Source organism: Parus major, chromosome 17 (assembly GCF_001522545.3).
Source record: "Parus major isolate Abel chromosome 17, Parus_major1.1, whole genome shotgun sequence".
Lineage (NCBI taxonomy): Eukaryota > Metazoa > Chordata > Aves > Passeriformes > Paridae > Parus > Parus major.
The window spans coordinates 3752556-3769593 of record NC_031785.1 but is presented as its reverse complement, the minus strand read 5'-3'; the positions used below and the strand labels follow the sequence as shown (position 1 = coordinate 3769593).

The 17038-nt window shown below is 50.7% G+C and overlaps 1 protein-coding gene and 1 long non-coding RNA gene across 2 annotated transcripts in view; one reads left to right on the top strand and one right to left on the bottom strand.

Annotated features, from left to right (window-relative positions):
- Positions 1 to 16905, top strand: part of LOC117245232 — a 33662-nt gene extending 16757 nt beyond the window's left edge. The window contains exon 3 of the long non-coding RNA XR_004499689.1: positions 16673 to 16905. This is a non-coding gene — a long non-coding RNA (uncharacterized LOC117245232). The remainder of the gene's footprint in view (positions 1 to 16672) is intronic.
- MYMK (myomaker, myoblast fusion factor) lies at positions 703 to 9256 on the bottom strand. The gene is made up of 5 exons (XM_033518505.1): positions 8870 to 9256; positions 6422 to 6536; positions 3362 to 3510; positions 2436 to 2552; positions 703 to 1405 (listed from the first exon to the last, which is right to left on the bottom strand). Exons 1-5 carry the CDS (start codon positions 9002 to 9004, stop codon positions 1259 to 1261), a joined length of 663 nt encoding a protein of 220 aa, XP_033374396.1. The 5' UTR covers positions 9005 to 9256; the 3' UTR covers positions 703 to 1258.
- Positions 16906 to 17038: the final 133 nt, after the last annotated feature.

Here is a 17038-nt window from a genome sequence, read left to right as displayed (position 1 = left end):
GGAAAGCCTCGCACGCGAATCCTGGGAGCATCTTGTAAACATCCCAGGGGCTGGATGCTGGGAAGGAATGGAGCTGTCTTGCTTTAGGTGCTGGGGAACTCTTTGAAAGCTCTTTGCTCTGCCTCTGTGTGCAGCTGCATCAGCTGTGCCACCGCTTGCCAGTGACTCTTGGATGCTTGGGGGTTCATAATTCATTTATATTTTAGTTGGAAGCTCATTCAGTTTTGGTTGTTGCCCCTTTGCAGGAAGTTGCTCTGATGAATGACTGGGATGGATTTCTCTTCCAGAGGAACCCAGGCTTAATGTGGGCTTTCTGTGGACATCTCTGTATATCAATACTGCTCTAATTGTCCATGACATATAGTCTTGGCCTTTTTCCCAGACAGTCTAAATAAATCATACACTTCTGCTATAGCAAATAATCTGTTGGAGGAGATGTTATAGGCTTACAGCCTCCCCCCGTCTCTCCAGGAGCTTCTTTTCTCTGCTCTCATTTTCCATGTACTTTCCATACCAGTGAGGCACCTGTTGCCTGTGCCTGCAGGTCTGCAAGGACAAAGTGCCCAGTGTTGCAGGTCCCTTCAGGTTTGAGTAGCTGTGGTGGCTCTGCTTTGGAATTGGCATCTGCCCTCGACTGAGCTGAGTGGAGCTGGAAAATTTCCCACCCCGCTGAAGAAATGCTGGCATTGCACACTGGCAAAGTCCTTGTTAGTATATATTATTTACATCAAGAGAATGCATAAATAAAATAGTTAATATCTCACAAAAAATACAGGTTCTGTTAACTGGGTGTTGCAAACAAAGCTTTGTGTGCTCAGGCTGGGTGAACCTGCATGGAGGGGACAACTTGGGTCCTGCCAGGTCAGGAGAAGGTGACATGTCCTGGGAGTGCAGGGGTCTCCTGGGGCAGGGGACGGGTCAGAGCCCAGCTGAGTGCTCCTCCAGGGAGAATAGGGATATGTACCAAACTGGGAGTGCAAGCTTTGCTAGGGCTGATGGTGTACAGGTGAATCACAGGATGGTTTGGAAGGGACCTTAAAGCCCATCGTGTTTCAATCCCCCTGCCATGGGCTGGAACGCATTCCCCTGGACCAGGTGACTCAAGAAACTTCCCAGGGGAGAAAATCCCAGAGCTGGTGGGAAAAGATGCTGGAAAAAAAATTTCCTTCTGTGCCAGAGGAAAATCCAGCAGGCAGGCATCTTCCTTTTGGTTGCAGCCCTCCATCACCCAGCAGCAGGAACACGCATGCCTGGGGGCTCAGACGCAGCAGCAGAGTGTGGAGCAGTCCAGCCTGGCAGGGGTCCCACTGCTCCCAGCCTTCTTGTTCTCCTTGGGCAGCAGCAGCACCAGGGCCATGGCCAAGGCACAGTGGTAGAAGCTGTGCACGTATGTGTAATCCCACTCCTGCAGGCAGGGAGAGCGCAGTGAGAAGCAGGAGCAGCAGGGCTGGGGGCTCGCGTGAGGTGTGCGACATTAAATTTCAACAAGTAGCCAAAAAGAAGGGGATAAAAAAAGATTCCTGAACCTTCTGCCTCCCTTTGCTGTCAGAGAAGGAAGGATTTCCAGCGGAAAAAAACCAACAAAACTAAAGCAAAGTGGATTTAACACGTTCTAATTTGCACATTTCCCAATTCTTGAATGAAGTGTTTCATTACCCCGCAAAGGACGCGGCAGCGAGGCCGGGGCGCGTGGGGAGGCGGCTTCTGCTAAGTGACATTTTTATGTTCTGCTAGAATTTGCAATTACTAAATGCTTTGAAAAATAATCCTTGGGGATGCCTGTGAGGTTGTATCTCGCAGCTCCCAAAGCACAGAGCAGCCATAACGGCGGGGCTGAGTGCAGGCACGGCCGGCAGCTGTGCCGGGGAGTTATTGCCTGCCCGGCGGGACACACGGACCCTTTGGAGCAGGATGGGGGGACTGGCCAGCAGCAGGAGAAAAAGGATATAAACAAAGGACCAAGTGCCCCTGGGAGTCACTGAGAGTCTTTTCTTTGGCATGAGCCAGCTCTGGATCCGGCCATGCCTGGGTCAGAGCTGGTCCCTGCTGTGTTGGTGTGAGGTGTCCTTAAGTCACCCATGCCCCCAGTTTCTAGAAAACCCTGCTCATGCTCGACAAAGCCATTCTGAGGACCACGTGTGCCTGAGGAAAGCACATCTCATGTCCTTGTCACTCACTGAAGGGGGAGAAAGAGACAGAGCATCACCCTGTGTGCCACTTGCTGTCACACCTGCACCAAATGGATCAGGGGATGGGGACAAGCATGGAGGGACCCTTGTCAATGCCAATGTCCATGCCAACCCTGGAGCCCCATGCCTCAGCTGGGTTTTGTGCAAGGCTGGATGCAGCTCTGTGGTGTGTGTGGGGATGTCCCTCTCTTGGTGATGTCCCTTACGCCTTGTAGAGTCAGGGAGGATGGGTGTGCACACAGGTACCTCAAAGAAGAACCTCAGCATCAGTGCCAGTGCCCCGAAACAGAAGCCAGGACCAATCTGTTGGGTGTAGACACTCTTGTCAGGATAGAGTCCTTTCTTCTCCTTCATCTTCTGCAGCTGGGAGGAAGAAGAGAGCACACCAAGTCTATTCACCTGGATTTAGCTGGCTGCTCCAGTCTATTCCTCATAATAATACAAATATTTTAATATTCAGCCCCAGAGCCAGTTCAGGGAGTGTGTGCCCTCACAAACCCAGTCTGTGGGAGAGCAGATCCCAGCACAGCATCTGCAGACTGGAGGATGCAGGGTGCTCTTGTGCCTTGGTCTCCTCCTTGCCCATTCCCTCCCCATGGTGGCCACTTGCTTTTAGCAGCTGGCTTAGTGACGGTTTATAACTGGGACTTGCACCACTGTATTTCCATGATGATGGCATCATCTTTTTGCAATTTTTATCACATCACTCCTTGCCCACTTCTGCAGTGTTTTCCCTACCTCAGTCCTGGCTGGGTCCCCAGCATGTGCTGTGAGTGGGGCACAGGCTGCAGCATTGTGCCCGACTGTCCCAGCTGCATTCAGAACTGCAGACAGACTCCTCCCCACTTCATCACTGTGCTTTTATCTCCTCTGGATCTGGGGCAGTTTACCTCTGCCTCTGAGCAGCTGTAAAAACCCCATAAATACATTCCTCCAGATTAGAAATGCAGGGACAGGAGATGTGGCAGATTGCTCAGACCGATCGAATCTGGCATTTATCACAAAGGCTGCCGTCTGCCTTCTGCTCAGGTTAAAGGAGAAATGCTGCTCAATCCCCGTGAAATCGAGAGCTGGATCTTGAGGAGGAAACCACTGGCCCAGGTTGGGCTGTTCCATGCAGGGTTCAGCCCTTTCCCCTTGAGGAGCATCCCGCAGAGCCCTGCCCCACGTACCCATCTGACAGTGATGACCAGCACGGCCGTGCCGATGGGGCCCGAGTAGACGCCGTAGCCCCAGCGGTTGTGGTAGATCCTCACAGCGATGGTGAGGACGCCAAACATGATGAAGGTCGATCTCTTGGGCTCGTCAAACTCTGCCAGGGCTGAGGGACCGAGCACAGGGAGCATCAGCTCACAGACCCCCCCTTTTTCAGCTGCTCCCCTAAAGCCTTCCTGGGGTTTCTCCCACCTGCCCTGGGGTTGCATCCATGTCTGGTTTGCCCTTCTCACGTCACACTGCTGGGGAAACTGAGGCACATGGGGCAAGGCAAGCCATCCTGAGGCGTCTGCCTGGTGGGTCCAGAAGATGATTGTTGGGGTTTTATTTCAGCAATGGGGAAGCTTGAAGGAGATTCCCTACCCAGAGGAGCCGTGGCTGCCCCTCCCTGGGAGCATTCCAGGCCAGGTTAGACAGGGCTTGGATAAACCTGGAACAGTGGAAGGTGTCCCTGTCCATGGCAGGGGTGGAACATGATGGTCTTTAAAATCCCTTCCCACTTGAAACCACTTTATGATTCTTTGAATTCCCTTTTCCTTGACTCAGAATTCAGAGGTGATTGCAAAGACCATCCTGCCCTGTGAACCCACAATCAGCTCTTCGGTTCACCCTGCATTTCCAGCCTTCCCAAACTTGCCAGCTCACTCTGGCACTGGCTCCATCACCTCAGTGCAGTGGGACTCCCAGCTGGTGTTGATTGTAAAAGATTTTAAAATCATAGAAATTTCGGGGAGTTAGAAAGAAAGTTAGGCTTGGCAAGCCCTGGGGAAGGTGTTAAAGGTAGGCCCTGGGAAATGTTAGACCTCATGCTTGCTAAGATCATGTGAAACTGCACCTGTGTGGTCAGTATATGATAAATAATATAATTTTAGATGTGATTAGATATAATTATTGTTTAAAGAGTCATGAGAAACTATGTTAGGGGTTTGAGGGGGATCACGAGAAATCCATTCTTGGGTAAAATCAATACATACAGTAGAACAATAAGTTTAATAATTAATATGTAAGTTGTATAAAGATAGAGTATAAAAACATGTTCAGCTCAAAACCAAGTCAGGTCAGATTTGGGTCTGTGTACCCCTGACACCCAGAGCTCGTTAATAAAGCACCTTCATTCTGTGATTATGAGTTCCTGAACACTGACAGTGTCATGGGGGTCCTGCCTGCCTGTCCACGCCAGCACCTGCCTGGGGTTTGCAAGCTGGAAATCACCAGAGTGAGTAAATTATTAGAGGTTTTTGTTTAGCACAGAATGGGGTAATAACTGATAAAAGTTATGGATCCCAGTGGGCTCCGTGCTTTTCCAGCTTGCACAGCTGTGTTATGGCTGTCCTGGATTTGCATTCCGGGAAGTTTGCCTGAGGGTCTGCGTCCACACATGTGTGCTGGGGCTTTACAAGCCACAGTGAGAGGCTTCCCTGGGCTTCAGTCACCACACCTTCCATGTCCTTGGATCGTGCTTTTATAGGGAATTTGGCTAAGGGATAATGTCCGCATGTTAATCTCTGTTGTTTCCCAGAGGGTCAGTATTTTAAACCTCATAGTCCAGGGTTTGTATTTTTTGGTGAGGTTTTTGAACGCAGTAATGAAGCAATCAAGTTGAATTTTGCTGTAAGGAGCCAAAGTGTCTGGATCAGCTCTGACCTACTCTGACACTGCTGTTAGCCACTGAAAATGCCCTTTGGAAATGATTTGCCTTGTTGCCTTTTCTAGCTGAGCAGAGAGAGCACTGAAGTGCCCTGAGCAGTGAGGGAGTGCCCCTTGGGACTCACATTTTGACAGGACAGAGCCATTTCTAAGGGTAATATTTTTCCCCCACATTTTTCCCTGCATGGAAAATTTATCCTATTGCATGCCCTGGAGAACGGGTGCTCCTGCATCCCCATGGGGTGAATCTGCCCAGCTGAGGGGTGTTACCCTTGCTCATGAAACCCCATCCCTGCTGGAGCTTCTGCACCATCCCTGGAGCCCTGAGGGGCAGAGAGAAAAGTCCTGGGGGCATTTTGGGGCTGTACATTGGAATGCTGACCCCAGCTCCTCATGGGGAGAAATGAGAACTCGATCTGGACTGGGCACTGGTTAGAAATGGTTGAAATTTTTGAGCAAAACCTTTTCTGTTGGAACATGTCTCCCCTGACCCTGCTCTCTTCTCCTGTCATCAATACTCACACCCTTCCAAAAGTCATGGTGGAAAAATGGGAAAATGGTAGGTTTGAACTTTTTGTCTTACTTGGTATTTTCCCCCCATTTCTATTATGTTTTGTTTCAGTAGCAAGTAAGGAACAAAATGAGGAAAAAGAGAGTGAAGTAAATGTGGGAAAACTGAATAATGGGGCAAGGGGTGGGATTTATAGTAAAAAGGAAGTGAAATAAATTTCTGACTTTTCTAAGCAGATCTAATATTCCCATCAGCCCAGCCCAGACTTTTGATAAACCAGGAAGTTATACTTGTTTTGACTAAACCACTTTGATTCTCATGCTACCAAGGCAAGTGGGAGATTCTGCATTTCTTAATGCCCCTAAGTGAGGCAAGACAAGCTGATGGGCCTGGGATGGGGAAAACGAGGAGAAATGGGAAATTCCCTGGTATATGAGGTTTCAGACTCAGTCATTTCATAGTTTTGTCCTGCCTTGAACTGCAGCACATTTCCAGTGTGTTATTGTCATTTGAAGCAGAGGATAGGCAGAGGAACACCCAACCAACACCACCAGCAGGTGCCACAGCTCTTTATCTCCAGGAGCAAAACATCCCCAGCCACCACTCAGGACAGTTCCATGTCTGGACCCCACCAATTACAATGACTTTCCAAGGTGTTAATGATGCAAAAGTGGATTAAAAAAAAACCAGCACAGACTGAGTTCCACAAAGGGCAATTTCAGTGGCAGCTCAGGTGGAGCTCAGAGCCAGCAGCATTTCTGGGGGCTGTCCCCACTGACTGTCCCATCAGCCATCCTGATAAATCCAGCCCTTCCTGCCAGTGCTGGAGTTTTGGGAGCCACAACAGACCAGTTCTTACCCATCAGGGACACCCAGATGGACAGGGCTGTTCCGTAGATGCTGAAGTACTCCAGGATGTCGTAGCGCATAAAACACAGCACTGATAACCCAGGACCATCACAAACGTGGTAAAACTATCCAAAAAGAAAAAAAAATATTAGAAAAGCAGTTTCTTACCTCCAGACCAGTAAGGTAAAAGCTCTTATCAGCTGGTTTGAAATAGTGTAGCTGCTGAGAGGATGGCCAGCTAGGCCAGAACAGTGTCAGCTACACCAGGTTCACAGATATGCAGTAATGAATATATTTGAGTGATAATGTCATCGTTCCCAGTTGCAAATTGCCCAAGAATCAGCATTCTTCTCTCTTAGTACAAACTAAGACAGGGTTTAATTTGCTTCTTGGCCAGAATTTGCAATCTGATGACCAAGCTGCTTTGAGCCAGGCACTGGGGGAAGGCCTCTCCAGCAGAAGGACTCTGGGGTTGTGGTTTTAATTGCAAAAGATTCTTGTAAAACAATTCAGAATGAGTGTCCTGATGAAATGTGTATGGATGCCAGGTCACTGTCCAGGCTAAACAGAGTTGATATGGCCAGATTCTGAATACTGGGGAATTCACTCATTAGTGCATTCCCTTAAAAACCACCAGTTCCTGCCCATTAGCTCATTGATTAGGTTATTTGCAAAAAAACCCCATTGTCATGCAACACAAATGCAGACCATGCCAAGTGCAATCAGAGGAATGCTCCCAGTGTTTGCCTGGCTCTCTCCTTTTCCTGCTAGCCCTCAGCCCTGTAGGTTCTGCAGTGGCAGCCCCAGAGAGTTCCTGAAGAAGTCCCTGCTCTGCTTGGCTGCACGCCCTTGGAACGCTGCTGGCTGTCACGGCCCGCTGGGGATGCTGATATAATTTATAATAGGAATTGCTGTAAGCCCTCTGGCTGGCTGCAGCTTCTAGAAACGATTGCACCACGGTCGTAATTCTTTTCCCTGCTTGATTTTGGGCTCAGGGAGTCTGGAGCCAGAGGGAAGAAAGGGTGGAAGGCAGAGTGTGTTCCTGGCACTTGTCTGCCACGGCCATGTGCTTTCACTGCTGTGTTCAGCTCTCCTGCAGGAGGAGGAGTGGGATGCTACAAAAAATGCAACAACAGCAGCTGCTGCCCTTCCAACACCCTCCCCACCGTGCTGGCAGCTGCCTCTCCTCCTTTCCCTTCTTTCCTTTCCCCACTCAGGGGTATTTCACTTATTCAATCTCTTTGGAGAGGACCTGTTCCACCCCCCATCAAAACACATGCCAATTTTCCTGCTTATTTCTTGGGGAGGTGGAGTAGACACAGACCCAGTGCAAAATGAAATTGTGGATGTCTGGCTTCCCTGGGGAGCTGGGGCTGGGGGTTCAGGGATGTTTTCATATTAACTGGTCCTGTAGTTTTTATGGAACTGGCAGAATTTCTCCCTCTGCATCATGCTTTAATCAGCTCAAATGGTCAGGGATGTTCTGTGGATCCTTAATAGGAGACCAACCTGATTCTGAGCCCTGTGAAAGAGTTTTTCACACTGGGAAGATCCTTTATCTACTCCCTGCCTCAGTTTCTCTGTACAAGGAACGTGCCAGCCCTCACGAGATGCCTTGAGCTGGATGGGGATTAGTGGGAAATGCAACATTGGCTGGGTTGCTGAGCTGTTTCCTTCATATTCTTTAGCAGATCATAGAAATGTAGTAAAACAGGAGATTTTTTCCAGTGGGAATGCTGCTCTGGGTGCTCAGCTGGTGTCTGTATGGAGTCAGCAGGGATACAAAGCCCAGGGCAGCACACTGCTGGGAGCAGGATTAGGAATATTTTATATATTTACAGACGTTTCTTTGCTTGTTACTTCCACACTAAGGGAATCAGAGCCTGGTAAAACACACATTTCAACCCACAAAGGGTTAATAATTATTTTTCTTAGTAGCTCAGCAGCATGTTTTAGTCTCTCTTTTCCCAGTGCAGAAACTCCCCTGACTCCAGCATTGCTCCCATCCCCAGCTGGCAATTGCAAAATCAATAATTCGACTACTATGTGCTTTTGGCTAAAATGACAGAGGCAGAGCAAGAGATTCTGGAGGCAATTTAAAGCCCAGATTCAGCATGGCCACTTAGTAGCTGTAAAACAAAGAGAAAAGCCAGCTCCAAAGCATTGCAAATCAGTCAAGGCTCTTTGCACCCAGACCCTCTCCCTAATCTCAGTCATAAAACACCACTAAATCTCTGTAAGGCCACACTGGAGGACATCCTAAACTGGAGAATCAGCTGCTCAGCACCACACACGGTGGGAAATAACTGAAAAGGGATATTTTAGGGGTTGTGCTGGCTGGCGTTGGGTGAATCAGCTTCTCAGGTACAGGGTATTCATCAGGTACAGGTAATTCAGGTACAGGGGGCATTTGGGAGGATAAAACATGCAGGGAGAGGGGAAATTGGGAACTTCTTACCGCCACGAAGAACATGGTGAAGAAGTAAACCATGGCTTCCATGTGGAAACGCCGCTTGGCCGCGATGCTGATGGTGGGGAGGAAGGCCAAGGAGCTGAGGGTGGGCAGAAGGAGCTTGGCCACCAGCGAACCCATTGGTGCCTCGTGAACCTCCCTGGAAGCAGGTCTCTGTGAGCTGGGCAAGAACAGTGGAGAAAGCACCGTGGGGAGTGTGCTTTAAAATTTAAATGCCCTGTGTGGCAGGAGGGCTGCGGGCAGGGAACAGCTGCCACCGCCACAGCCGCCGCCTGCGCTCCCGTCTCACCCCAAATTCTTGACACAGCCAGTGGCTCCGGGCAGCAGATGCTCTGTGCCCCCAGAGTCGTCCTGGGTGTTTCTAAAAGAGTCAAAGGGAATGTTGTCCTTGTGCTGGGTGTTGGATTTAGGTGCATGCTGGGTGAGGACTCTGGGTTTGCTCGCTCCTCATGAGGACATCCCACTCCCACATCCTGCCGCCCCTGTGCTGAGCCTGGGTCAGGGTGACTGGAGCAGTGCAGCAGGGAAAATCCAGCTTCTTTCCTCACCAAGTGGAGGGGCAGGCACTGATCTGTCCTCTCTGGTGGCCAGGGACAGGACCTGGCACTGTCCTGTGCAGAGTCAAGAGCTGAACTCGATAACGCCTGTGGATCCCTCGCATTATTTATTATTCTCTGCTCTGCACTTCCACAAAGGAAGAACTGGTGTCTGACAGGCACCAGCGTTTTCCCCTTAAACAGTGGGATGTATCCTACGACCTCTGTGCACTTGAGAAACACACACCAAGCTCCAAACCTGCCTTTCATTTCCCCACGGGGACACACGTGGAGCTGGTGTGACCCAGCACCCAGCGCCTGCTGTCAGTGCCTACGTGCCCTCCGTGGGGCTCCGTGCAGTCCAATTTCCCAGCCGTGCCCCCAGCCTGGCCACCTCCAGGAGTTCTGTCTGAATTTCAGGAGCCGAGTGTCTCAGGGCTGGAGGAATTTGAGCAGATTGTCGTGCGGCGCAGAAAACAGGAGGAAAGGAAACCAAAAGCCAAGCGGTGCTTGGGCTGCTAATCCACTCAGTGCTTCTCTTTTATTATGACTTTTTATTATATCGCTGCTGCTCCCCCCCTGCGTTAATTTCTTTTCCTTGGAGCCTCGCAGAGATTCTCGGCATCCTTTGGGCACAGCTGTTCCCGGGACACAGGAATGCTACGCTTGAGCAAGCGCCTTTGTGGCTGCGGCTTTGGGGAGGAGGGTGGGAGCTCTGATAGGAACCACCATTTGTGGGGCTGATAGGATGGGATGGCCTGTCCTGCAGGAGGGGGTCTGGAGAAAAGACAGGCACGCATGGATAAAATAAAATCCTCTTTAAAGCACTCCAGTAGGTTGGAAAGGGCTGTGGAGGGGGAGTGAGGGTGTGTGTGTGTGTGTGTGTGTGTGCAGGGAATGGCACAGAGCATTAAAGCACTGACTTTGTGCTGAGATCCTTCCCCAGGGCACGGCTCAGATGAGCTGGGGAGGGCTCCTGTTTTTAGCTGATACTGCAGGAACCATCCACATTCCCTGGCTGGCTGCAGGCAGCATCCCTCCGCAGGACGCTGCCCACACCACATCTCCAGCTGCCCTCCTGCCTGGGCAGGCTGTAAACTTACCACAAAACTCTGCAAAACTGAATCTTGACCAAAAAATATTGAAAAACTCTGGTGTCCCTATTTACTGTGGAAATGAATCCCTCCAAGGCAGCACATAAATACCCTGATGCTCCCCAGGTGTCCAGCCCTGAGCTGAAAGCAGAGTTCCAGCACATCCCAAAGTACCCTGCTCCTTTTTTGGGCCATATCCTCAGATTAATCCATTATTCTGTGTTCATGATCTGCTTGGGCCAAGGACAGTGCCGTGGGGCACAGCAGGGCTTGTTTTCAGGGGGGTTTTGAGCAGATTGGGGGTTAAGAAGTTGCACAAACTACTGTGGATTCCCAGCTATGAAAATATCATCTGCCCTGCCTTTGTGGCCATGAGACAGATATCAGAGAGGTGAAATCACAGCTCAGAACCTGCTGCTGAGGGCAAACCTCCATGTCCAAACCTCTGCACCATGTCTGGGTGCAGAGCAGCCCCCCACCACTTGTGAGGACACGGCAGTCGTGCAGCAAGGACGTGCAAGGGTGGTGGTTGTGCACAAGGCAAATGGCATCAGGTGAAAAATCAGGTGAAAAATACCATCAGGCAGTTGTTAAATACATCCCCCTCACCCCCAGCCTTTGCCCAAAATCCAGCTGGCACCCACGGGAAAGAAAACCCCGTTGGCTGCTGGATGCAGCGAGTGCCAGCCATGGCAGGCAATCCCAGGCAGGGAAGTGTTGGAGCTCTCAGGAGCAAGAAAACATTCCACAGGTTGTTGGGGTTTTATTCTATTTCTTTTTATTTTTTCTCTCCCAGCTGCATACCCATGGCTGGCAGTTGGATTGCAGCCAGCACTGTAGGCACTGGGGAAAAGAGCTTCCACCGGGTTACACACATGTTTCAGCTATTATTGAAAAAGAGCCCCCAAAATAAATGGGGAGGAGAGGGGCAGGCAGGTGCTGAGCTCCTGGCAGGAGCTGCTGCTGCTTAAAAGCTCTTTGTTCAGGCTGCAAACACTGTGGTGCAGACGTGGGTTGGGCAAACCTTCCCGGGAAGGAGCCCAAAAAACAAAGGGCCAGGACTTTATTCCTTCTCTCCTAAACAGGTAGGAAATGGGGAAAGAGCAAACTTTAGCTCCTGAGTTTAAGTGCTGCTGGAAAGGGAATTTTTAAATCTGCATTCCATTGGGCTAATTTTGTGTGGATCAGTGTGCATGCAGGAACGGTGATATATATGGCTGAAAAGTGGCTCCCAGATGCCAAACCCAGGTTCTGGTATGCTGTCCTGGATCCTTCCAGGGTAACATTAACCATGGCTTTCTGCAAGCACTTCTACCCTTTCAACTCAGACATTGCAGTGAAGGAAAGAGACACAGAGAGTTTTGTTTTATTTTTAATATGAGGGTGATGGTTTGAAAGCAGTGTATGTTGGAACAGGGGAGGAGGGGGCTGTGCCAGCTGAGAGTATTGAGAGTATTTTTGCCTTGGGGTAAGTATGGGATGATCTTTCATCTGCCTGTGGTGTAGACTGGGTCAAAAATTGAAACCTGCTCTGTTGAGTGTCACCAGTCACTGCTAGGCTGGAAATACAGGTGATAATGACCCAAAAACAGAGAGTGGAGCTGCAGCTCTACCTGGGGTTGCAGTTTGAAGAACTGTGATGCTACAAAGTGGTTTTTACCGCTCCCATTACTTCAGAGTTTAATTTTTCACCCCCATAACCCTTCAGCTTGTGCACTCTGATGCTGAGAAGCTGGATGGTGGCCTGGTCTCAGCAGGGTGATGTGGCAGAGCCCTGAGGAGCCCTGAGCAATCTGACCAGCACAGCACCATTGAGTTTGTGGAGATTTCCTGTCTTTTTTTGATCAAGAATCCTCCTGGGCTGGAAGTGGTGGTGCAGGAGTGGAGCAGCCCATGGGCACTGGCCCTTTCCTGCCCAGCTGGAGAAGGGATGGCAGCAGCACCAGGATAAAACACCTCTCCCCACCCACTGCTGTCTGTGATCAGGGCTGGAGGTGATCCCTGATGTGGGGAACCCTATCTGGCCAGCTGGAACCCAGACATGGGCTCTGGCACCAGGGAAAGGAGCCCCTCAAGGCAGAGGCACCAGCTGTGGCAGAGTCCTTGTTCTGATCACCTGGGCACAGCCCTGCCAAAACACCTGCAGCCTTCTCATTTTATTAGTGGAATAAATTGCCACTTAAAATATCCATTCTCCCTAAGGCCTGGCCCCATTTGAGGCAGATTTAGGTGAATAGTTACCCTTAAAAAAAAATCCCCCTTCCTGTCTCCCTGTTGAATAAACCTACTAAGCATATTGCTCACAGATATTCCTGCTGATGTTTTCCTTAGGGTTTTTTCACTCTTCCCTTTCCTCTCAGGCCTGTCATGGCCCATGACAAGCATGTCACCATTAATGACAAGGACATTTGATTTCTTGTCACCAGTTTTCTGTCACTCCTACCTTTGGGATGTCCTGGGGTGGTCCCTCACTGCCAAATTCATGGAGGCAGTGCAGGGGTTTATTGCTCATTTCATGGTGTTTAATGGGTTTTTTTTACAGTCGTAACTCCTGGAGCCCAGCAAGAACATTGAGGGTCGCAGCTCTTACCCTGTTGGCCAAAAAAATGTCATTTTCTGCATAGAAATGCTTGAAGCTGTGATGCTTCAAGGCTTAAAATCCAAAAAGGGAATGAAACCAGTCTTAGGGTTTTTGGGGAGTCTGACTCACAGATTTTGAATGCCTGTGGTTGGCAGGGCTGCATAGCCAATGGCCCTCAGCACAATACTGCTCAACTTCCATGTCAGACTCATTCCATTCAAAGAAAAGCCTCTGTACCTTTTTTTCCTTCAATCTTTAAATAGCTAAAATTTTCAAACTGAGCCTGACTTGCCTGGAAGCTCCTCCAGGTTCTTGCAGGAACGTGTAACCTTTGGGGACAGGTAAAATTGAAGCCTGCACAGCAAAAAGAGGCTCTTGAAACCATCGAAACTCTCCAGCCACAGCCGTACCTGCGGTCACTGCGCTCACTCGTGGCTTTCAATCTGCCCAGAGATATTTTTCACAGGAATCTGATGGTGAGAGCAGCTCGGTGGCTTTGGCTGGTTCAGTTTGACTCAACATTTTGCAAATCTCCCCAGATGAAACCCTCACGCCATCGTGACATAAATCAGCCCCGTCCCCAGTGCGTGGGGACACGCAGGGATGAGCTGCCTTGCCCAACACTGCACCGCAGATCTCTGCAAGGGACCATCTCCAAACAGCACTTCTGCCTCAAAACAACACTTCTTTTGGTCTCCTCTTTCTTGGTTTAGTTACCCAATGGTGGGCCACAGCTGCTGGGGCTTTCTGGGGGGCTTTGATCCCCTTGGCAAAGTTCTGGTCATGCAAGGACCTCACACACTCTGTGAACAGCTTTAATCTGCCCATGCCACACCACTATGGCCTGGAAATAGCTGCAGAAGTATCAAACAAATGCATCACTTCTGCAGTCAGGATTAAAAATGAAGAAACCAAATCAGTTGCCTCATCCCTGAGGGAAGATGGAGCTGCTGGGGGGTCCTGGGCCAACAGACTCCTGACCACACTCACACTCCTGGACCTGGGCAGGCATTTTGGGGGGCCTGGCTACAGCAGAGCCATCCCATCTGCTGTGCCAGTGCAAGGGCTGAGCCAGGAAAGGGCTGATTTGGCTGGGAATGTGGTGCTGGAATTCCCCATCCATGGCTCTGGCTCACCAAGAGCAGGTCCTGTGGGATGGAGTTCATGGAGGCCTCGTTCCAGGGCTGTGCTTGGGGCTCAGGGGTGCTGGGTGTGAACTCCAGCAGCTCCAAGGGCTGGTGCTTGTGTCAGGATGGAAAAGTGTCCTGCCATGGGAAGCATAGGGAGGAGGTCAGTGTGTCCTGCCTGGCTCAGAGCTGGCTGTCACTGCCCCAGGCTGAGGAGGGAGGTCCCTCTGCCACAGAGAAACTGCCCAGCAAAGGGATCCCCCAGCCCTCCCTGCTCCTGATCCTGCAGAACCCCGACTTTCTCTGCTCAGCTGAGCATCCCTGGCTCCTGCCAGCAGCGCTTTGTTGAACTCATTTCAGCCAAGGAAACTCCTTTCCTCCACAGGCACTTCTCCAGCCAAACCAGCAGGCAGTCGCCGGCAATGCTCCCCTGACTGGAGAAGGTTATTTTGGAGTGTCTGTGGCTGTTTTTTGGTTTTTTTGTTTGCTTTTTTTGGGTTTTATTGGGTTTGTTTGTTTGTTTGTTTTTGTTTGTTTCTTTGCACTCTGAATTCTGCATGTCTCCAGTCTGGGGCAGGGCTGCTCCCAGCTCGGTGTGGCTGTCAGGACCAGGCCCACCGTGTCCCAGGGCAGTGTCAGAGATGAATACCCAGCACAGATTGCTGGGCTGCCTCACCCAAGTGCAGGATGCAGGGAGCAGAGCTGGATAAGAGACTCCCATCCAAATCCTAAATTTCCAACACGAACCCTCAGTGACCATCCCAGGGAAGGAAAGCCTCTCACTGTCCATGCAGGTGCATCTTGTCTCACTTTCCTGTGAGCCCAAAAGCAGTAAATAACATCTGCAAATAATTTCTAACTCTCCTGCCAAAGGCTGGGAGATAAAACCCGCTGTTGTCTGAGGCTGGCCAGCTGTGATTGATGTTGTACCTGCCGGCAGCTGCACCCACAGCCCCGGGGCTTTGGGGACGCTGCTGTCCCTGGAGATTTTGGGGTGGCAGGAGTTGAAGCTGCGGGGTTTGGCTGATGTGAAACTCATGTTTTGGGTCTGCTCTCTGCTGCAGTTTGTTCCCGGGGCAGTTCTGCTCGCATGGAGGCGATGGCATTGCTGCTGCTGATTTCACGGGGCTGCGCTGCCGCGGCCAGGGATAACACTGTGATTTATGGGAGCAATCAGTTGCCACTAGGAGCTGCTTAGGAATTTTCCGATGAAACGGGGATTGCGTCAGAAACCGCTGAGTCATCTTAACTGTTTCATAAAAAAAAAAAAAAAAAAAAAAAAATTTAAAAAAAAAAAATCCTTTGGCTTTGATGAACTTTTGGTGAAGCACAGACTGAATGTGTCTCGCCTGCTGCCGTCTCCCCCAGCCCTTGCCCCAGCATTCCCATCCTCTGGCATTCCTCCTCCAGCCAGGAGGGATGCAGGGCATCCCTGCAGCAGGATGGGGTGCGAGGTCACCCAGGGATGGGATCTCCTTGCTCCTGCCCAAGCCCAGGGCTGGGGGATGCCGGGGCTCACAGGGACCCAGGCTGCTCTGGCGTTTTCAATGTGAAATCATTCGATGCTTTTAAAACCTCTCGTGTTCAGACTTTTCCCTCCTGGTTGTTCCAAAACGGAAAGGGTTTTCTCCTGCATGTCTCGGGCTGGGATATTTTGAAATGCAGGAGTTGGGTGAACTCAAGTGCTAAATTTTCCCAGAGTCCTGGTCACAGCCAACCGATGGAAAATTGAGAGTTGCAAATCAACCTGGCTGGGTAAATTAGAACAGGCTGGCAGACATTTAGCCAAACAGAAAAGGAGACTTCATTTCCCATGTAAATTTTTTGGGACAGATTCTCTGTCACACAGACATCTCTGGGAGGACTGGCTCCAAATTAACAATTTCTGCAGGGTACGGGGAGCTCTGTGGGAAACTCTGCCCCATGGTGGGGGGACAGTCACCTCAGGGCTCTGCAGATGGGTGCTCCTGGCCTGTGGCAGATGGTGACAGGGCTGAATGTTGCCATCAAAGTGCAGGAGCATCCAGTGGGACAACCTGCAGTGATGGCCTTGAGTGCAGTGCCCTGCTGGGAGCACTGGTTTTGCCCTGTGCAGGGAGGGAAGGAAGAAAGGTTGGAGCTGAAGCATGTCTGCTGGGATGTAATTGTTCAGGTGGACTGCTCAGAGCTGCTGGGATGTGCTGAGGAATGCACAGGAATGAGTATCACCACATTTGACATGTACAGACCTCAGAACACAGACAGATATATCATATGTCAAGTGTAGGTTGCACAAAGTGTAGCTGTGGCCTTCTTCCCCCACCAGCTTTTCTCCCAGACACACAAACACAGATCAGACACAACCTGTGCGTGGCTGTCACTGAGCCACCAAATGGATGGGTTTGTCCCCATCCAAAATGCCTCCTGATGTGCCACAAACCGATTTTCTGACTCTATTTCCTGCATGGCAGAAAACTGTTTCAAGCAGCAAGACTCGCACTGAGCTGTACCAAACGGCCCCAAAAGCTCAGGACCTCGAGGATTTGGTTCATTTTGAATCAGCAAGTGAAATTAAAAGCCTGGCAGACCGTATCCAGCCATTTCCCCTGCCATCCCAGAGGCAGGATGCGGCTGCACAATGCCCGTGAAGGTACCGGGAGTTTTTTGGTGATGGGGTGGGGACAGCTCTGCGGCCCGAGGAGGGGAGAGCAGCATCCTCCGGGGGGTGCCGGGGGTAGGGAAGCGCAGCGGGTCCCGGGGAGGGAGCGCAGCATCCTCCCAAGGAGTGCCCGGGGAGGGGGGAAAGCTCAGCATCCTCCGTGGGGTGGGGGCAAACA